This window comes from Lytechinus variegatus, chromosome 9 (genome assembly GCF_018143015.1).
Source record: "Lytechinus variegatus isolate NC3 chromosome 9, Lvar_3.0, whole genome shotgun sequence".
Lineage (NCBI taxonomy): Eukaryota > Metazoa > Echinodermata > Echinoidea > Temnopleuroida > Toxopneustidae > Lytechinus > Lytechinus variegatus.
The window spans coordinates 31,110,697-31,131,718 of record NC_054748.1 but is presented as its reverse complement, the minus strand read 5'-3'; the positions used below and the strand labels follow the sequence as shown (position 1 = coordinate 31,131,718).

The following is a 21,022-nucleotide window of genomic DNA, read 5'->3' as shown; positions in this document are numbered from 1 at the left end:
AAGATGAAACGAAGAGAGTCTGATGCCAAATGTCGGGCCAACATCAGTGCTGGATTTGATCTACTCAAAGAGCAAGTTTATGCATCAGGAAGTCAGGAAAAGGTTTCGAAGGTAAGAAAACATTGGTGTACAGATGTAGGAGGGAAGGGGGCATGGGAAAAAAAATTTTGACCTCAAAGACAATGGATGAAGAAGAATAAAGGAATGGAAACAAATAGGTAATGATAATAATAATAATTACAGTATATTTACCAAGGGTAGCCAGTTCAGTTCTAAAAACTGTTCTCCCAGCAAGTCTTGCATTACATTTTCGATATAATTGCAAAATCTATCACAAAATAAGGTTTTCTTTTGAAAAAAAGATATTTTTTGTACTTTGCTATAAAATTTTGCCCTTGTGCAAAAAATATTTGGCTCATTATGCCACTAATATTGAAGTGGTTTCATTAATTGACATTCAGAGGTGTGATGCCCAAGAGCTACAAGAGACCATGGACCTATTTCATAAAGAGATCTACATGTATTATAACTCTGTCTCTATGGCTACCACCATGCAACCTTGATTTTGATTGGTTGCTTAGCCCTGTTACCATGGTAGTTACCATAATAGTAAAGTTACATTTATTGTACCTCTTTCATCAAAGGAGGAGTCCACCCAAAAGAAAAGGTTGATTTGAATAAAGAAGAAAATCCAACAAACATATCACTGGAAATTTCATCAAAATTGGATGTAAAACAAGAAAGTTATGGCAATTCAAATTGATCTTCATTTCACAAAACAGTTATATGCACATCCTGATCGGTGTGCAAATGAGCAGACTGATAACGTCACTCACTGTTCCTTTTGTATTTTATTACATGAAATATGAAAAATTATATTTTTCTCCTGTTTGTCATGTAAACAAAATTTTATTCCTCCCTGAACATGTGGAATTACCATTTGTCAACAGTTTATGGTTAAGTAAAGTTGGTCCTTATTGTCAAATGTGTAAAAATTGAAATGTTATATGAATTAAAAAAAAGAAATAGTGAGTGAGGAGTGAGGGAAATCAATGACTCTCTTATTTGCATATTAATAAGTTGTGCATATAACTGTTTTGTGAAAATAAGCAAAACTTCAAAATGTAATAACTTTCTTAATAATGTACATCCGTCTTTTTTGTAGGAGTCCATCTTGCAGGAGTCTTATATGAGGATTAAATACTTGGAGGGTATTCTAGTAGCACTACAGCAAACAAAAGGCAAGTATGATTATTCTCAGTAAAAAATAATAGCAATTCCCATTATTCTCTGGGAGCCTAAAGAGGCCAGCAAAAAGAGGGAGAAGTCGGGCCTCTTTGTTCTAAAGAAAGACTGAGGCCTCGATAGCATTAATAGGGAAACTGAGGACATCCAGGCTGGATAGAGTTACCTGGATGCAATGGCGGATCCAGGGGGGTGGCACAATTAAAATTTTCAATGCAAAAATGTAGTTAGAATATGAGTGTGCCCCCCCCCCTTTGAAAGTAAAGACCTTTTTTGGGGGGGGGGCTTGTCAAATTATTCCTCGGGGGAAAATGTGCCCCCCCCCTTCCTTAGTAAAAATCCTGGATTCGCTGGAGTCTGGAGGCATTTCTATGATCATGGAACCCTAGATGGCATACGCTAAAGCCAATCAATCCCCTTGAATTAATAGCAGTAGTAGTAGATAATAAAATACATGATCCGGAATTTAAGGTTTATATGTGTGGATAGGTCATGGAGCTATATAAAATAATAATAATAATATAAGTATATTAACCCAGGGAAGCCACTTCACTTCTGAAAGCTTTTCTCCCAGCGGGCCCTGCTATTATTATTACCCCGGCTTTAGCTGGGCTGCCTAGGCACTCAAGCATTTTTCAAGGAATTTCTTCCTACCGGTTACCCATTCACCTCACCTGGGTTGAGTGCAGCACAGTGTGGATAAATTTCTTGCTGAAGGAAATTACACCATGGCCGGGATTTGAACCCTCTGTTTCAAAGTCAGAAGACTAATCCACTGGGCCACAGCGCTTCACATATATGACACAGAAAAGTCAGAAAGTTACTAGTGCTGAGTTAGTCATGCTCACTTTTGTTAAGGATATGAAAATTAGATTGCACAAGAGTTATTCTTCCACTTTATTAGAGATGAGTCCTTTGGACCAGTACCTCATCTTATTAACACACCCCTGGGGAGTGTTTCATGAAAGGACTTGTCGGACGTTTTATCTGACAAGTCCCACTTTCAGTTTTGGGGGGGCAAAATCCCGAAGGGGGCACAATATTTTTGACAGTGTGAGATACCGAAGCGATCGAGGGGGAGAGGGCGTGGGACCCCCTCCCCATAAGGATTTTTTGTGTAAAAATGGAGTTTAAAAGTTACGTTTCTAAGAGAATTCAAAAATAAATTTCTTGAGAATTAAACATAGAATTCACTACGAAAGACTATACTCAGAGTTTATGAGAACCTATGAAATCTACGCGCAAAACGATCGCTTAATTCGGAATGTGGTTTTCGTGTCTGATCAATTAAATTACGTAATACGCTTATATTGACTCAAAATACCAGAAATTACATTTTTCATGCAATATCCTTTCATAAATATTTATTTATGTACATTTACATACACGGACGACACGAGAGAGCACCATTATCATAAGTTTCAAGGAGTGTATTAAGCAGAAGAAGCGTAACAACAGAAACAAAATACATTCTAATGAATGTCTTTTTAAATTCAAAATGTCATACTGTTTTGACGTGGCAGACGTCGATAAGCGCTTAAATCCCCATTCTATTTAAATCATTTCTGACCTCAGCATTGGAGAGAGTCCCTGATTATCTATGCATAGGCAAATTAACGTTTCATATTTTGTAACTGGAGGAAAAAGAAATATGACCTGCTTAATTATTGTCTAACAATTTAAAACTTTTCTGAAAATTTAAAACATTACTCGATTTATGTGTTTCCTTTGGCATGTTTTGTATGGCTGGGAAGCACTTTTGGATGACCCCTTCAAAATCTTCTTTTTTCTTTACATATTTTCTGGGGGAAATGTGACCATAACTAGGAAATGATGAATATCAAATTCCAGGAAATATTCATATGTAAATAATCATGAACTAACAAACTACGGCAGTTCATAATGTACATTATGTAACATTATTTAGAAGAAAACAATTACATTCCAACAGCGGATGTGGTTGACGGTACACCATGTGGAGTTTTCGAAAAAAGTGGATAAAGGAAGAAGTGAAATTGATAGGAGGAAGTAGACTGTTGATAGTCGAGTAATTTTTGTTCAAACGAGCGTAGTCCTGATAAAGACAGTAAACCAGAAAAGGTTGAAGAAGAGGCTTGATTAGTTGATAGATGAGTACTCCTGCTCTGCAATCCATTCGCCGACTCAAGCTAGCATCTTCTCATTTATCCAATAAGTAACTACTCAATCCTCTATAACTCTTTAAACTTTTCGGTTTTACAGCTATTTCCAGATTCCATATATGTTGCTCGAGTAACTAGCGTTCACGCGCGTTGGTGATATCGGGTCTGGGGAGCGTTTCATGAAAGGACTTGTCGGACGTTTTATCTGACAAGTCCCATTTTATCCGACAGTTACTATAGTAACAGTGCCTCTCAGCCAATCAGAATCACGAAAAGATGTCAGATCTGACAACTTGTCAGACAAAAATGTTGATGAAACGGTCCCCCGGTCTGAGCGTTTCTGGGCGACCGCGCGTTTGTTAGCCGACACAGCCAGCATGCAAATTGGTCTCTGAAATGTATTCATTAATAGGCCCCCATTCCACAGAACGGAGACCATTGAAAAACCACTGAAAGACTTAAAATTGGTGAGGTCTTACAGCGGTTTTCAAGATCAATGAAATTTGTCATCTCTGTGGAATGGCTCAGAAAGACCCCTCAAAGAACTCTGAAAGACTGATGGATATTTCTTGTCGTACTTAGACTAGTCCTCTCGAGATCTTTCAATGGTCTTTCAGAGATATTTTATGCAATAAGTGATCTTTCTTAATTCTTTCCATGGACTTTCAATGGTCTTTCAATGATCTTTCAATAATCTCTCATGAGCCTTACAGTGATCTCCGCAAAAATCTTGAGAGACTGCCGAAAGATCAATGAAAGACTATGAAGACCTTTAAAAGTTCATCGAAAGACCGCTGAAAGACTGCTGAAAGACCACTGAAAGACAATATTCCTGTAAGACCGTTGTAAGACTGTTTTCAACCGTTTCAAAAAGTTTTGGAGCCCATGAAGACCAAGAAGACCAATGAAAGATTGGTCAGGACTGGTGTAAGACCTCAAAGACCATTGTAGGTTCATTGAGAGACCTCTGAAAGATCAACCAAAATTCATGGTCTTTCAAAGGTCTTCCAGCGGTCTTGTTCTCTGTGGAATGGGGGGCTTAAAAGGTTAAACGTTATCACACTGTAATAAGATGAAAAAAGGGCTTATCAAAGGTATGTTTCACAGAGGGACATGTTCGTCAAAAGACGCAAGGCTTACTAAGATGTTTAATTGCCCCGTCAGGGGCGAAATTTTTTCATTTTTGACAAAATAAATGACAATTCTTAGGCAGAAAAGTGCCTTCATCGTTTACTTTTGTCCTTAAATAATATAATTTTTCTACTTTTAGGGGGGCACATTTGGGGGGGCAAAATCTCGTTTTGCCCCCCCAAAATTTTCTTTGGGGGGGCAAGTGCCCCCCTGCCCCCCGCTTCCGGCGCCCTTGGATACTATAGTAACAGTGCCTCTCAGCCAATCAGAAGCAAGGAAAGATGTCAGATCTGACAAGTTGTCAGACAAAAATGTTCATGAAATGCTCCCCTGAAGTCTACTGGGGAAGATTACAATGACACAATTATACAGTTTATATTCACTCATTCGTGAACTGTTAATCAAATAAATTACAAAAGTCGCTCAGCAAACAGGAAAAATTTATATCTTTTCTATTTGGCAACTATTTCAAAGTGTAAGGTTTTTTTTAGATTAGGTAGGTCTTAGTCTAACCAACTGCATTATAGAGTAATTGTAATAGTTTTGCCATTACAGAAATTTCAAATGAGGAGTCAGATAAGTTGAGAATGCTGTCACCTCAGGAGCATTTAGAGGGCATTCATCAGCAGTTTATAGCATCCCAACAAAGGAAATGGGGTCGAGGAGCGACAATGTCAAAGATAGCGAAGGATGCACCCAGAACACCTAAAGACACACAAGGTGGAATTAGGAGGTAGGTCTAATTTTGTCATTTTGTCTTCACCCACTTCGTCTATTGACCACTTGGTCTAATTGCCAGTAAGGCTATACCCATTTAGTCTAATATCCACTTGGTCTCCATGACTTGGTGTATATGTCCAGAGCTACCAAGTCTCACGCATTATGTGTGAGACTCAAGCATTTTGGTCTCTTGTTCATCCCCTCAAATCTCTGTCTCACGCAACTATCACATCCTATCCCCATATACATTGTACACAATGTCTGTGATCTCACTCAGATTCACAGAAAATCTCACGCATAGCTGGTCTGTGAACTTGGCATCTCTGTATGTCCTGTATGTTATGTTTATTGTCTCCCAACAAAGGAAACAGGGTAGAGGATTGACATCGTCAAAGATAATGTAGCTAAGGATGGGCCAAGAACATACTAATACCGGTAATAATAAATCCTTCTTATTAAGCGCTTTTTGAAAAGTTACAAAGCGCTGTACAAATGACAAAACAAATACAATCGGTTAAAAACTTAAAACAAAACCATACAAAATGAAACACTATTGCAATGTATTAAACATGTTAGAACAAATGAGATTTAAGCATCTTCTTAAACACATCAGTAGAAGAACATTGTCTAAGTTTATGGGGCAATCTATTCCAATGTTTGGGGCAAACACAGCAAATGACCTATCACCTACTAATTTGAATGTCCGGGGGATGTGAAGAGGGATATGTGATGATGTCCGAGTGTTGTACATTGATTGGCGAACTGTTGGGAGGTTTGACAGGTATGTTGGAGCTTGATCATTAAGACATTTGAATGTCTAAAAAATGATGGTCTAAAAAATTTGCAAAGTGGAATTAGGAGGCAGGTTTATATCAAAGTCACTTGTAACTTGACCTACATGCAATTCATCTAGTTACTATTTGGTCTCATTGCCTGTTTTGCTATTTTCGTCTAATTATTATTTAGCTAACTTCATACTCTGATCTTCATAAACAATATTTGTTTACCATTTCTTTTTTAAAAATGAAGGTATTGTTGATTCTACTGGGAAGATATACAATATATTGTTATTGGTATTATGTCTCCCTCTGTAGGCACTTTGTATACATGCCTCACTTTATAAAAGCCATCTTATATGAAAGTCACTGCCGAATTGTAAACTCGGCTGAAATTGCCTTGTGTTTCCATCCTCAGTTGCGATACCTCTCATTTTATTTTATTCTTCATCATGAAAATTCATCCTTTTGATATGTGATTATTGTACATAGGATGACAAAGAGAAGACGTCCAAAGCACAAGCCCTTGAAGAAGTCCCCTCCAATCCTCAACAGTCTCAAGAAACGTTCGCCAATCATCCACCTGCCTCCAGCCCTCCACACCCCTTCCCGACCCCAGAAGCGCATCAAGCTTGCCTCTACCGAGCCCCACCAGGACCAAGTCGTGCCCCTGTCGTCTATCCTGCACCCCAACTTAACGATTCCCTACCCATCAAGCAGGGGGGCAGGATCGGGGCGCAGCAGGGTGGGGACACAGATGGTTCCTGATAGTCCCCGTGGCCAACAGGAGGATATTCAACAGGAGAATATGTATACTGATGAGAATGACGGTAAGATCCATTGCAAACGATAGTCGTTAAATAAAGGAAAGGCCCATTCCAACAAGCTGATTTTAATTGAAAAAAAAATGAAATTCCAACAAGCATAACACTGAAAACTTGATTAAAATCTGATGTAAAATAAGAAATGTATGACATTATTAAATTTTGCTTAAATTCACAAAAATAGTTATATGAACATTCTGGTCAGTATGCACATTAGGGGACTGATGACAATATCCACTCACTATTTCGTTTGTATTGTAATATATGAAATATGAAATATTCTAATTTTATCCTGTGAACAATGTTCTCTTCCTGCTGGAATATGTGGAATTACCCTTATTTGGTTCAGTCACGTTGGTCTTTATTGTTAAATCTGCAAAAATTGAAATGTATAGTTAAAACAATAAAATATAAAAGAAATAGTGAGGGACATCATCAATTGGACTCTCTCATTTACATGTCATTGAGTTGTGCATCTAACTATTTTGTCAAAAATAAGCGAAACTTAAAAATGTCATGTAACTTTCTAAAGTCAAGTCCAATTTTGATGAAATTTTCAACGTTACTCTTGTTTGATTATTCTCTATTGATTAAATTAAAAAAATTTCTGGGGTAGACTTGACCTTCAAATAATCATCTTTCCTGTAACAAATGAAATTGCAAAGTAAGCCAAATTACAAAACAACAAAGTGACATGAAAATGGGCAATTTAAGTTCCCTTAAATACATAAATATTGTAGCTAACAATAAAAAAAACCTCAAAATCTCTTTGACTAAAGTATACAAAAAGTACATTCTTATATGTACATATAATGTTTACAATACAAAATATAACTTGCCTTACATTTTGTTCTTCCTAGCTCCAGCCAGTCCAGTGATTGATGTCTGTAAGACACCCTGCAAAGCTAGATCCTTGAAGGGATCATCAGTCATATCAACACCAATGAAAACATACCAGATCATCGGTACTTCCATCACACCCGTCAAGATTGGTACGTTGATAAATACGGTGACACGACATTTGCTCCGGCGACAATTGCTCCAGGCTTTATTTCATCTAAGATATAGGGTCAGGGTTGCAACAGGGTTTTTATATTAGATCATTTAAGATAGAATCTAGTGTTAAATCCAGGATTGAAGTTGGTCAATCCATTTGTAGTGGAGCAATTGTCGCCAGAGCGAATGTCAAGTAACCAGATACCCGAGGGCCATTTCGCAAAGTTGTTCAGAAATAGCGTACATCTGACATTCCTATGACTGCTGACCAAGTCTTTAGATGACAGAATTAAACTGCTCTTGGAATTCCGCTCACTATATCCCTAATCAACTTTTACCAATCAACTTTTCATGTCAATCCTTAATGTAATTTAGAGATTTAATCAACAATTAAGTAGCAGATATTATATGACACCTAGGTAGATCCTTGTGATTTGATTGGTTGTTTGATATCGTTCTTTCAGCCCATTTTGCAATGATGTCATCAACCATGAAATTTTGGATCCATTCATTGTGCAATTTTGGATCCATATGATTTTGTCCTTTGCACTTTGCACTTGCACTTTGCACAACTCATGCACCAGCAGTGCGCATGTTTCAATGACATAACAGTCAACAGACCGAACATGCACTGCATGAGCATGTTTTGCACTGAAATTCATGAATTTCATATGAAAAAAAATAACATTTTAGGTGTCATATAAACCAAATAATGAATGCTTTTTCATTCGTGCAGTGGAAATAATAATTGATTCGGTGAAAGATAAAATAATGATCCATTCAACTCCGCTACGCCTCGTTGAATGGATCATTTCATCTTTCACCTCATGAAATATTCTGTCCATTGCACTCATAAACATTCATTATTTGCATACCAAAGTCAGGTGAATCAAATTGATTGAAATGTGCTCCCAATAGGGAGTCACCACTAGTCCAGGCTTAGTCTTGGATGAGGAGCCAACCTTTTAAAATGAGTTGTCACATACAATACAGTTTGCTGATCCTGATTATTTGCTTCTCATATCTTAATTAGCTTACAATGTAGACTCCCAAGGTGATAGGGAAGAGATTCCTGGACCTGAAGACCGAGCAGCTAGTCTAGACCTAGTTTGTGATGAGGAACCAACCTCTTGGCCTGAAGATGATAGGTTAGCAAATAAGTCTTATTTTTTGTTTTCAGTCTATGCTTGCACTTATGCATAACATTCTAATTGTAAAAGAAGAATCAATTAAATTTGTATTATTGATGGTGTCGTCTTTAATAGATGTTCCAATCCATAATAAGAACTAGCAACAATGATTTGATGAGTTTTTAGGGTATTGGTGTCTATGGTCACAGATAAAATAATATGAATGTTCAAGTTTTCGTACAGTCAAATATGTCCGGCAGTTACCTATCTATTGTAAAACCCTGATTTTCTCTCCCATTTGAAAGCATGTGCAATAAGCTGTCTCTAAAAGCCATTTGTCTCCAGTGAGCACTTTTTCTGTTTCCCTTGAGTGGCCTGTACGGACAAGTTTGAATGTATTAATAACAAAATAGATAATAATCCTTTATAGTTATACACTTGGTGGTGATGTTGATGATGATGATGATGATAATCACTACTTAATCACAAAGTCAAACTTGTCTTTAATGGCCACCAAAATTGAACTTGCCTAAAAAGTTCACCTGTCGTTAGTGACTACTTTTTCCATGCCCTTTGAGTTGGCTTTACAGACAGGTTTGACTGTATTTGATTACCAGCTCTAGCTCCAGTGGATCCATTCCAGAGTTGCACATTAGCCAGCCCTGGTTCTCCACCCCAGTCCACCCTCCTATTCTCCCCAAATGCAACCTTCCTCTTGACCTCTCGGCCAAGCACAAGCAGTATCTACCATCGGGTCCTCCTGTCCTCGAGCCTATGTGGGATCAGACCAAAGCCATGGGCAGGAAGGAACCCTCCAGAGAAAACATCCTCAAGGAAAGTGGACATGGAGCATCTGTCAAAGTAGGAAAGCATTCCAATATCAGTTCAATTCATTTCAATAATGTATAATGTTAAAGTGCGTCCAAGTAAAAGTGAAACCAAGAATTGGTGATTTATTTATAATAACCTAATCATAAATACAAAAGACAAATGACCTATCATTTCAAAGCTTAGAATCCAATCTTTCATGTGATAAACATTTTATGATTTATCAATCCATGCATGAGTGAAAAAAACAAAACATTTAGATGAAAGAATACAAAAAGGCACTGAAAATGCCTGAAAAGTTTAATATCTCATCTTTAATATGATATCTCAAATGGATATTCACGGTTTGCCAACAGAAGCTATCTCATCGTTAACAAAAGACTAATGGAGTGTTGGGTAAGTCTGACAGTTAGCCTTTAAAAACCTCTTCATTTACTAAAATTATTGAAATTCAAGTATTATTTCAAAGGAACATAACTTTGTAATTCCTTGAAAATATATGAAAGATTATGGTAATTTGATAATTTTTTAATAATATATCTTTGTTAGACAACACCTCGTAAGAAGTACCAAAAGAGAGCCACGGCAGCCAGAGTACGTGCATGGGATGCTTCTTCTGGGCGTGTACTCAGTCCAGTCCAGCCGTGAGTATATAGTTCTGGACAAAGCAAACAAACTTTGTTGTCTGGTCCAATAACTTACATGTATATTGCACAGCCTGGGAAAGCATTTCATGAAGCAAATATTGAATTTAACTGACGTATGTGGTCTGATCCAATCAGATGCAAGGATTTCAGTAGCAAATAACAGTTGCCAGTGAAAAATTACATCTGTTTCTTGAACCTTGAAGAGTAATCCTTTTCAGCAGCTTCAAAGCTATCCCGTGATGAAAAAATTCTGTGTATCAATGCGAGGTGCCATGGTGAAGTAATTTGAAATTTCACTTATATACATTAAAAGTGAATGTGCACCATGCAAGTAAAAACTGCTTCTTGGTTTGCAGCATAAGAGACCCAACAGGAGGCTGCATTGCGCAGAAAGCACCTTACTTGGAAAAAAGTGCCACTTTGTGAGCGGTTAAATTTTAAGCTGGAATCCTGTGACCGAGATAAAAATATATCTGAAAAAGGTCTGTAAAGCACCCTGAGACACTGTTTGTATAGAGTACTAGTGTGGTACAAAATGGTTAATGGACAAACTGGTAATAGGCAATTTAGGATTAGACTCTGTGGCACGAAACCAAATGAAAAGTAGATAAAAATGGTTTTAGCCTGACTGATGATTTGAAATCGTCCAAATGGCATTTGCACCAGAATTTGTAGTGAAAGATCTAGGATTAGACCATGCTACAATTTTGGATGAGACAAAATGGATAGTACATGTACACGGTTGTAACATTTATCTCATATGATATTGTTGCCTCAGGTACAGCGGAGTCTTCAAGGCTCTTCAGCAACGGAAGGCTGAGCTCGCTAGCGTGTCCAAGTCCCCTGACGTTGTTGCCATAAGCCCCAGTGAATACCATGGACACCCTCAGCAGCCTGGCTCAGGGTTTGACACACCAGAATGTTTCATGAGTTCATCCCTCAGGTATCAGCTGGTGGAACGACTGAATTCCGATATCGTCTATGTCACTGACTTCACCCAAGAATCGGACGAAGAGGTCATTGATCTGTTGGGGCTGGACAGTACAGATCATGATGCACGGTAAGAACACTCGTCTAATATCTAGGGTTGTAATCTAACCTTGTTCTCCCCAAGTACCAGGCACTGATGAAATATGTTTGGCAATGTTTGGATAATTCTCTTGCTCATTTCCTTTTGATATAATGGATAAATTCTTGATGTTTTTCTGCACAGTCCAGTTCCTATTACAGTATGCATCATATGCCTCAGCCAAAGACTAAATTCACTTACTTAAATTAAGAGGCCCTTAGCAAGGAGCACACAATTTTCTTACAAGAAAAAGAAAATGAGGTCAAAGGTCGCCCATGGATTTATGTTTTTCACAAGCAGATAAAAATTAAACCATTGATGGGGGGGGGGTGAAATCGGCAAGAGCCCCATATAATTTCCCCCCTGGATTAATTGTTTTGATATACAGCCAATCAGACAGTGTGGTACCAACACCAAGCCTAGATCGCAACCCGTTGGAAGACTCCAGTCCAACCTGCCTCCGAGATGTGAGCATCCCACCCCCTACAGGCACCATCTCACCCCCGTCCCTTGCCCGACATAGCAGCATGGGATACGATGAATCACCTGAACTCTTCAAGGGATTCAGATCGCTCTGGCTGAAAGATACAAAGACAGAGAGCTGCATTGTTGTGGGTGAGTGGCATACCTGTTATCTAATTTATTTGCTCTGAAGCATCTTGAGCAAATGATTACTATGGAATCTTATGTATCCTATTTTTGTAAGACAAAATAAGATAAGTTCAAGTGGCAGTTTGCCTCCTTAGATTGCAAATTCATTTAATAACACATTTTACTTCAAAATGAGTTCACATCTTGAGTAGATAGTGCTGTTCAATGATCATCTTAAACAGAGGGTGCTGTTCACTGGAAACTTACTATTGAGTACACATCTTGGGTACATAGTACTGTTCGTTGGGAACTTACTATAGAGTTCACATCTTGAAACTTGAGTATACAGCGCTGCTCAGTTAAAACGTGATATTGAGTTCACACCTTAAGTAGATAATGCTGTTCAAAGGATAATTACTGTTGAGTTCACATCTTGAGTAGATAGCTCTGTTCAATAGAAAATTCCTATTAAGCTCACATCTTGAGTAGATACTCATGTTAATTGGAAACCTCCTAAATATTATAGATAGCTCTGTTCAATGGAAACTTACTATTAAGTTCACATCTTGAGTAGATAGTGTTGTTCAATGGAAACTTACTATTGAGTTCACATCTTGAGTAGATAGTGTTGTTCAATGGAAACTTACTACTGAGTTCACATCTTGAGTAGATAGTGTTGTTCAATGGAAACTTACTATTGAGTTCACATCTTGAGTAGATAGTGTTGTTCAATGGAAACTTACTATTGAGTTCACATCTTGAGTAAAGAGTGCTCAATGGAAACTCACTATTTAGTTTACATCTTAAGTAGATAGTGCTTTTCAGTGGAAACTTACCATTGAGTTAACATCTTGACTAGAATAGATTTGCTGTTCAATGGAAACTTACTATTGAGTTCACATCTTGAGTAAATAGTGCTCAATGAAAACTTACTATTTACTTTACATCTTGAGTAGTGTTTTTCAATGGGAACTTCAATTCATATCTTGAGTAGATTGAGTTTTTTGATGCAAACTTATTGAGTTCACATCTTAAGTAGGTGCTGTTGAATGGAAATTTTCTATTGAATTCACATCTTGAGTAGTTAGTGCTGTTCAATGGAAACTTACTATTGAGTTCACATCTTAAGGCCACTGCACACCTTACGACCCGACCAGTCGCCGACTGGCTTGCGACTGAGTGAGGGGAGATGAATCGCAAGGCAGTCATAAGCCTCGACACCGCACACCTTGCGATCCGATCTGCGACTCACGCATGCGCTTTTTGCTTTTTGGCATAGCATCTGAGAAATTGCGCTTACTACTGCGTATGCGCGTTGTTTATCATAATACGCGTCGTGCAACTCTACTGTCTGATTGGCTGGAAGTTGGACTGAGCTTGCGGTCCAGTCATAAGGATTTGACATGTCAAATCCTGATTTTCCTTGCGACTTGTCTCTGACCGGTCTACGACGCTCAAGCTGACAAGAGCTGTGATGTCACATCTCCCCTCACTCAGTCACAAGCCAGTCGGGTAGTAAGGTGTGAGGTAGCCTTTAAGTAGATAGTTTTGTTCAATGAAAACTCACTACTGAGTTAACATCTTAAGTAGATAGTTCTGCTGAGTCAAAACTCAATATTGAGTTCACATCTCAAGTAGATAGTTTTGTTCAATGGAAACCTACTACTGAGTTCACATCTTAAGTAAATAGTGCTGCTGAGTCAAAACTCAATATTGAGTTCACATCTCAAGTAAATAGTTTTGTTCAATGGAAACCTACTACTGAGTTCATATCTTAAGTAGATAGTGATGTTCAATGGAAACTCACTACTGAGTTCACATCTCAAGTAGATAGTGTTGTTCAATGGAAACTTACTATTGAGTTCACATCTTGAGTAGATAGTAACTGTTCAATATAAACTCACTTTTTGTATCATTGTATTATTATACACTATGACAAGACATGGTATTCCTGTCCTTTTACGCAACAAATATCTTACCTGTAACAATTTGACTCATTCCTTTAATTCCTATTGAGTTCACATCTTGAGTAGATAGTAACTGTTCAATATAAACTCACTTTTGTATCATTGTATTATTATACACTATGACAAAATATGGTATTCCTGTCATTTTGTGCAACAAATATGATCTTACCTGTAACAATTTAATTCATTCCTTTATTTCAGACCCTGGACCTGATATCGAGACATACCAACCCAATGAGGATAGTTTCTCAGGCTACACTCGCCAGATGAGACGTGACCTGGAAAATACCGAACTGATGGAGCAAGAGGAAGATCTCTTTGAAGCTGACCTGGGTGACATGCGGCACCTGGACCCCGCTCTCCAGCTCCCGTCATCGTCCCTTGACAGCCAAGACTACATCGTCCTCCTTCGCAGGGATGAGATTGACGAACTGGACAGTATCAGTGTGGTCAGTGACACCGAGGACAACCGGGCTAGTCCTCGCTTCAAGAAGAAGTCTGTGAAACCTGCAGAGGTAGCGGCCGACGGGTTGATCACTCCAGCTTTGGCATCTTTTGCGACCTCGGCACTCAGCATGAAACACACAAGGCCTACGAACCTGAGGCCGCAGAGGAAGAGGAGGAAAAACATACGACTCAATCTGCCAAAAGGTAATTTCAAAACTAAGTCAATTTCTTCTGTACAGGTGTTAATTTTCGTCTTTCAGTGCATTTCATTTTTTAAATTGTATGTGAATTTCACTAACAGATGTTATAAGCTACTGCAAATCCTTGTATCTGGTTAGCTCAGAACAATCAGTCAATGAAAATCACCATCTAGAATTTGCTGCATGAAATATCTCCCTGGTCATTTGAATTGCAGTTAGCATTAAACTCTATCAGGGTTGTCTTACTAGGTTTTAGTTGTTGCAATTTTAGTATACAAGTCCTTTCTATGAGAATTTTTTTTTTGGGGGGGGGGAGAAAAAAAGGCAATATTCAGGGCTCTAAGATTAAAATATGTATCTACATGGGTTTATTTCTAATTTGTCTAATGCCAATTCGTCCAATTGCCAACTCGTCTACCATCAGTTCGTCCACTCACCACATGGTCTATTTTCATTTAGTCTATTGCCATTCCATCTAATAACCAGTTGGTCCTGAGTGCCAAGAATTTGCTTGATGGAAAGGAACTTTGAGGCTGGCCTTGTACTTGTTCTTGGCGGGAGACGTGTGTACAAAGTCTATGCGAGAAGGTTTCTTTCAAGCAGCCTCCTGGCTCAAAGTATCTGCCTTGACTACATCCCTGGTGGCCGTTTCATAAAGCTGTTCGTAAGAAAAGAGCGACTTAAGTAAGAATGACTGGTGAACCTTTCTTACGCGCTAAACCATCGCCAATGAATATACCATTTACCACAAGAAAGGATCACCAGTCGTTCTTAAAGTCGCTCTTAACTTACGAACAGCTTCATGAAACACCCACCTGGTGGTGGTCTTGATTCAACATTCAAGCTTCCATATAATCATAAAACTTTCATTCTTTCAGCTCCAAGGAATTCTGGTGAAGATGAGGATGACCTTAACATTTGGAAGTTCACGCAGGCCGCACTGAATGAGAAAGACGTCTTGGGATTTCTTCCTACTGACACCTCTTATGCGTTTATTACAAACAACTACTAGAAATGCTGGTCGATATGATTTGTTTGGAAATGGTCCTTGAAGAGTCCATTACTATATTTACAATCTGATTTCAAAGGATATTGTAATAGCACATGATAGCTTTTCCAAATCGTAACAAAGATCTAAAAAGTTGTATAAGAACTGGAGGGTAAAAAAGCAAATTCAATTCCAAATTTTAATGACGTCATCATGGGCTGCAACTTGTAGCCGATTTGGATTTTACTCTGATAAAACAGCACTGGGGGATGTCTCACAAAGATTTAAGTATGACTTAGAGTCGCACTTAAAAAGTTGCGTACGATAGAAAGGCTTGTTTGACCGCATAGGTCAGATCGTGTCATGAGGACGCCCACTACTGCGTATCTATCAATAAGATTGCGCGTTGCATATCATGTGTGCCTCTGCATTTAAGTGTGACTTAAGTCATACTTAAATCTTTGTGAAACATCACCCAGATGTCTTTGTACTAAGTCTTATGTTGACTTCAGGTAAAACAATTTTCCTGCTTGGAACTTCCATATTGAAGACAAAATGTGATGTGTTGAAAAATTGTGTCGTAGTCAGGTCTTGTAGTTGTACCAGGCTTGAAATGATTATCTTTCATATTAATGATTTTCAGGGAAGAATATTGCTAATATGATGGGCATGAGACTTTTCAATGCAGGTTTTTGAGCTGAGATAATCTGTTGGTTGGAGACCAAGAAAACTCATTCACATTCATTCTTGATGATTGTATGTACATGTATGTATGTATATATAAAAGTTTTCATTCTTACCTTGAAAAAACATGTATATTATTGTACTATACAGCTGTCATGCTAAGCATATTTTATGCACGCTTTTGTACTATTTATAAGGTGTTTGTTCGTTATGTACATACATTTATATACATGAATGTTGCTTTTACGTTTTCCTGCGATTCAACTCTTGTAAGGAATGATTCAAACCATGTGAATATCAGGGCCCGATTTTACAAAGAGTTACGATTGATCCAATCAATCTTAACTATGGAAAGCCAGCAAAGTAAGTACGAAGAGGTCATGTTTGTTAAAAATATTTTCTAGATATGAATGTATATCCACGAATTCATTGATTTCTTGACAGTTTGGTGTGTTCTCCTTTGTTTACAAAGGACGTTTTGCAAATTTCCTGTAGAAAAAATTATGGTACTGATGGATTTCCATAGAGTTATGATTGATTTGATCAATCGTAACTATTTGTAAGACGGTGCTCTAAATGATGCTAATGGGTGTTACTGGAAATTGGAAAAAGTAGTAAATGGGGTAAATGACAATTAATTGAAAATAGCTGGAAGACAAAGTAGGAGTATACCATGTGGGATGAAACAGTACAGGAAATATATAAAGCGGATGTAGACCAGGGGAGCATTTCATCAATATTTTCATCCGACAAGTTGTCAGATCTGACATCTTTCCATGAATTTGATTGGCTGAGAGGCACTGTTCCTATGGTAACTGTCGGATAAAATGGGAGTTGTCAAGTTGACAAGTCCTTTCATGAAACGCTCTTCAGGGCCCTGTTGTACAAAGAATTACGGTTGATGTAATCAATCTCAACCATTGGCGGACCATGAGCCGGAGGAAACAAAGCATTGGAGGGGCGCAGCTTTGTTCACAAACAATACAGTGCCCCTCCAATCATTGTCTCCTCCGGCTCACTGATCTCAACTGTATGGCGATTTATCCATACCATAAAATTTCTACAGGAAATTAGCGAAATCTCCTTAGTAAACAAAGAGAATCACACTGAATCTTCGAGAAAAGAATGAATGTATGAAGACACATCATAATTAGAAAAATATTTTGAACAAGCAATTTAGATGTTGACGTTGCTGGGCGTCCATAGTTGTGGTTGATTGGATCAATCGCGACTCTTTGTAAGATGGGCCTGGGTGGTAATTTCAATACCAGTTGGACTACTTGCTTCGCTACTGCTGACTTCATATAATTCCAGTGGATTCTTTTTTATGTTTCTGTTGAAGAAACTCCATTGGGACATCAACAAAGCAGCTTTCTACCGCATCAACACCACTAATCAACTACATTGGAAACATTTTATGTCTAAGGTAATCGGTTACAGTGGCTGACTTAATAGACAACAGAAATTACTCTTGGGCCTTTCATTCTTAAGTGGAGATAATGGCAGAGCAGGGATTTGAACTCAAAACCTTTCAATCAGAGCTCTGACAACTAGACCACGCGACCCTTGTCGTTAATGTGATATTACCAATTGATGACAAACATGTCATGGCGTTATTCAATTTTTGTCTCACCTGCGAAGCAGAGTGAGACTATAGGCGCCGCTTTTCCGACGGCTGCGTCAACATCAAATCTTAACCTGAGGTTAAGTTTTTGAAATGACATCATAACTTAGAAAGTATATGGACCTAGTTCATGAAACTTGGACATAAGGTTAATCAAGTATCACTGAACATCCTGCATGAGTTTCACGTCACATGACCAAGGTCAAAGGTCATTTAGGGTCAATGAACTTTGGCCGAATTGGGGATATCTGTTGAATTCCAATCATAACTTTGAAAGTTTATGGATCTGATTCATGAAACTTGGACATAATAGTAATCAAGCATCACTGAATATTTTGTGCAAGTTTCAGGTCTCATGATTAAGGTCAAAGGTCATTTAGGGTCAATGAACTTTGGCTGAATCGGGGGTATCTGTTGAATTACCATCATAACTTTGAAAGTTTATTAGTCTAGTTCATTAAACTTGGACATATGAGTAATCAAATATCACTGAACATCCTGTGCGCATTTCAGGTCACATGACCAAGGTCAAAGGTCAATGAACTTTGGCCGAATTGGGTGTATCTGTTGAATTACCATCAAAACTTTGAAAGTTTATGGATCTGATTCATGAAACTTGTACATAAGAGTAATCAAGTATCACTGAACATCCTGTGCAAGTTTCAGGTCACATGATCAAGGTCAAAGGTCATGTAAGGTCAATGAACTTTGGCCATGTTGGGGTTTTTTGTTGAATAACCATCATATCTCTGTAAGTTTATTGGTCTGGTTCATAAAAAGTGGACATAAGAGTAACCATGTATCACTGAACATCTTGTGCAAGTTAGAGTAGTATTCAAAGTCAGCACTGCTGCTATATTGAACCGCGTGATGCAGGTGAGACGGCCAGAGGCATTCCACTTGTTTACCGCTTTCATTCTCTGTGTTTCTTTTAATAGTGTTTTGAAAATTGTTTTCATGTGACTTAGCCACGTTGAAAGTCTTAATAAATTAATAATTTTCCAACAAGTTCAATTTAAAACGATTTCTTGTAGTAAATTCACTCTTTAAAAAAATGTTTGTCGAATGATATTGAATATCACAAATACAGCTCTAAACTCAAGGCTAAGGTTTCATAAAGGGCTCCATGGGATCTGCTCCGGCAACAATTGCTCAGCTATAAATTCCACACACTAATCGAATGATCAACCTCAACCCTCTGTTTAACATGACACTATACCCTACCGTAAACGTAACATGAAACCCTATTGCGACCCTAACCCTAAATCTCAGACAAAATCAAGCTCGGAGCAATTGTTGTGTCACATCTCAAGACTTCCATGTAGGCCCTAATGGACCAGTCTATTTCAAAGACAAATTAAAAGCGTTCTTTAATTGGCTCCAGGGCTCATTGCATAAAGAGTTCCCAATATGGAAACTACCATGGCAACCTTGTGATCGGCTGCTGAGCTCCGATACCTTGGTACATGCAATCGTCACGATGTTAAAGTTACCATACTTGGAAATCTTCACTATATGTAGGCCCATAACCAATTACAAAAATGCTTGTTCATATTTGAAATTAGCCTATAATCCAGGCAGAGGCTGCAGTTATCGTCTTTGCTGTTATGCTGAACCCAAGCGATACGTCTGATGTGGCAAATGCAATAACTGCAGCCTTGGCCTAGCTTATACGAACATAATATCGCAGTAGTTCAGTGCACCCCCACCCCGTCCTATTTCTCCTCTTCTCCCCTTTCTACACTCCCCCTATTCTTTAACTCCCCTTCTAAAGCGAACTCTTCTCTTTCCCTCTTCATTTCTCCTATTCTCCCTCCCCACCTTTTCCTATCTTCTCCCTCTCTCCTCTTTCCCCTTCTCTCTCCCTTAAGCCCGTCTCACACTGTGCGCTCCGATACGACCTTATTTTTTATCAAATCACATTTTGAATTAAATACGAACGTTCCGAAAAGAAAATTTACTTTATTTGAAGTTCTGCATAAGGTTGGGAACAATGAAATCGTAATTTTGCATCGGGGCAAGCCCTTGCGGTCGGAGTAAAGACCAAATCTGCTTCAAGTCGCAGCCGATCATGATGCCATTACGATTTGGAATTTAATTCGCTTTTATTCCTACACTGAGGCTCGAACTTCATTGAATTTTAATTTCAGTGGTCCTACAACTATTCTGACCTCGGATCGCTAAGATTTTATTGGTTTGAATGTTCATGTCAAATGTGATTTATTTGAAAATCAGATCGCAATGAATCGCACAGTGAGAGCCAGGCTTTAAAGGATTAGTCCACCCCAACAAAAACTTGATCTGAATAAAAAAAGAAAAATTCAACAAGCATAACACTGAAAATTTCATCAAAATCGGATGAAAAATAAGTAAGTTATGACATTTTAAAGTTTCGCTTCATTCACAAAACAGTTATATGCACATCTCGGTCGGTATGCAAATGAGGAACTGATGTCATCACTAACTCACTATTTCCTTTGTATTTTATTATATGAAATATTTTGATTTTCTCGTCATTGTCATGTGAAATGAAGTTTCATTCCTCCCTGAACAGACGGAATTCCATTATTTTAACATTTTGTGCTTCAGGCAAGGAAGTCCTAATAATAAAATTCGTAAAAATTGAAATATTGTATAATTCAAACAAAAAACAAAAGAAATAGTGAGTGACATCATCCACTCTCTCATTTGGATGTAACTCGCTCGTTCATATAACTTTTTTGTTAAAAATAAGCAAAACTTTGAAATGTCATAACTTTCTTATTTAACATCCGATTTTTGATGAAATTTTCAGCATTGTGCTTGTCTGATTTTTCTCTATTGATTCAAATCAACATTTTTCTGAGGTGGACTTGACCTTTAAAGAGACAAATTTTATAACATGAACACATTTCATCAGGTTTTACTACAATTTTATGTCAATGTCAAGAGATGACAACATAAAACAATATTTACATATTTCACTAACAAAGTGGGATTCTACCACATGTACATAAAATATTGTAATTTCTATT

The 21,022-nt window shown here is 38.0% G+C and overlaps 1 protein-coding gene across 1 annotated transcript; it reads left to right on the top strand.

Moving 5' to 3' along the window:
- Nucleotides 1-5,086: 5,086 nt before the first annotated feature.
- Nucleotides 5,087-15,724, top strand: LOC121421960. Its single transcript, XM_041616761.1, has 10 exons — nt 5,087-5,250; nt 6,506-6,843; nt 7,698-7,829; nt 8,867-8,981; nt 9,581-9,824; nt 10,341-10,435; nt 11,217-11,498; nt 11,896-12,122; nt 14,267-14,716; nt 15,591-15,724. The coding sequence occupies exons 1-10, from the start codon at nt 5,105-5,107 to the stop codon at nt 15,722-15,724; spliced, it is 2,163 nt and encodes a 720-aa protein (XP_041472695.1). The 5' UTR covers nt 5,087-5,104.
- Nucleotides 15,725-21,022: the final 5,298 nt, after the last annotated feature.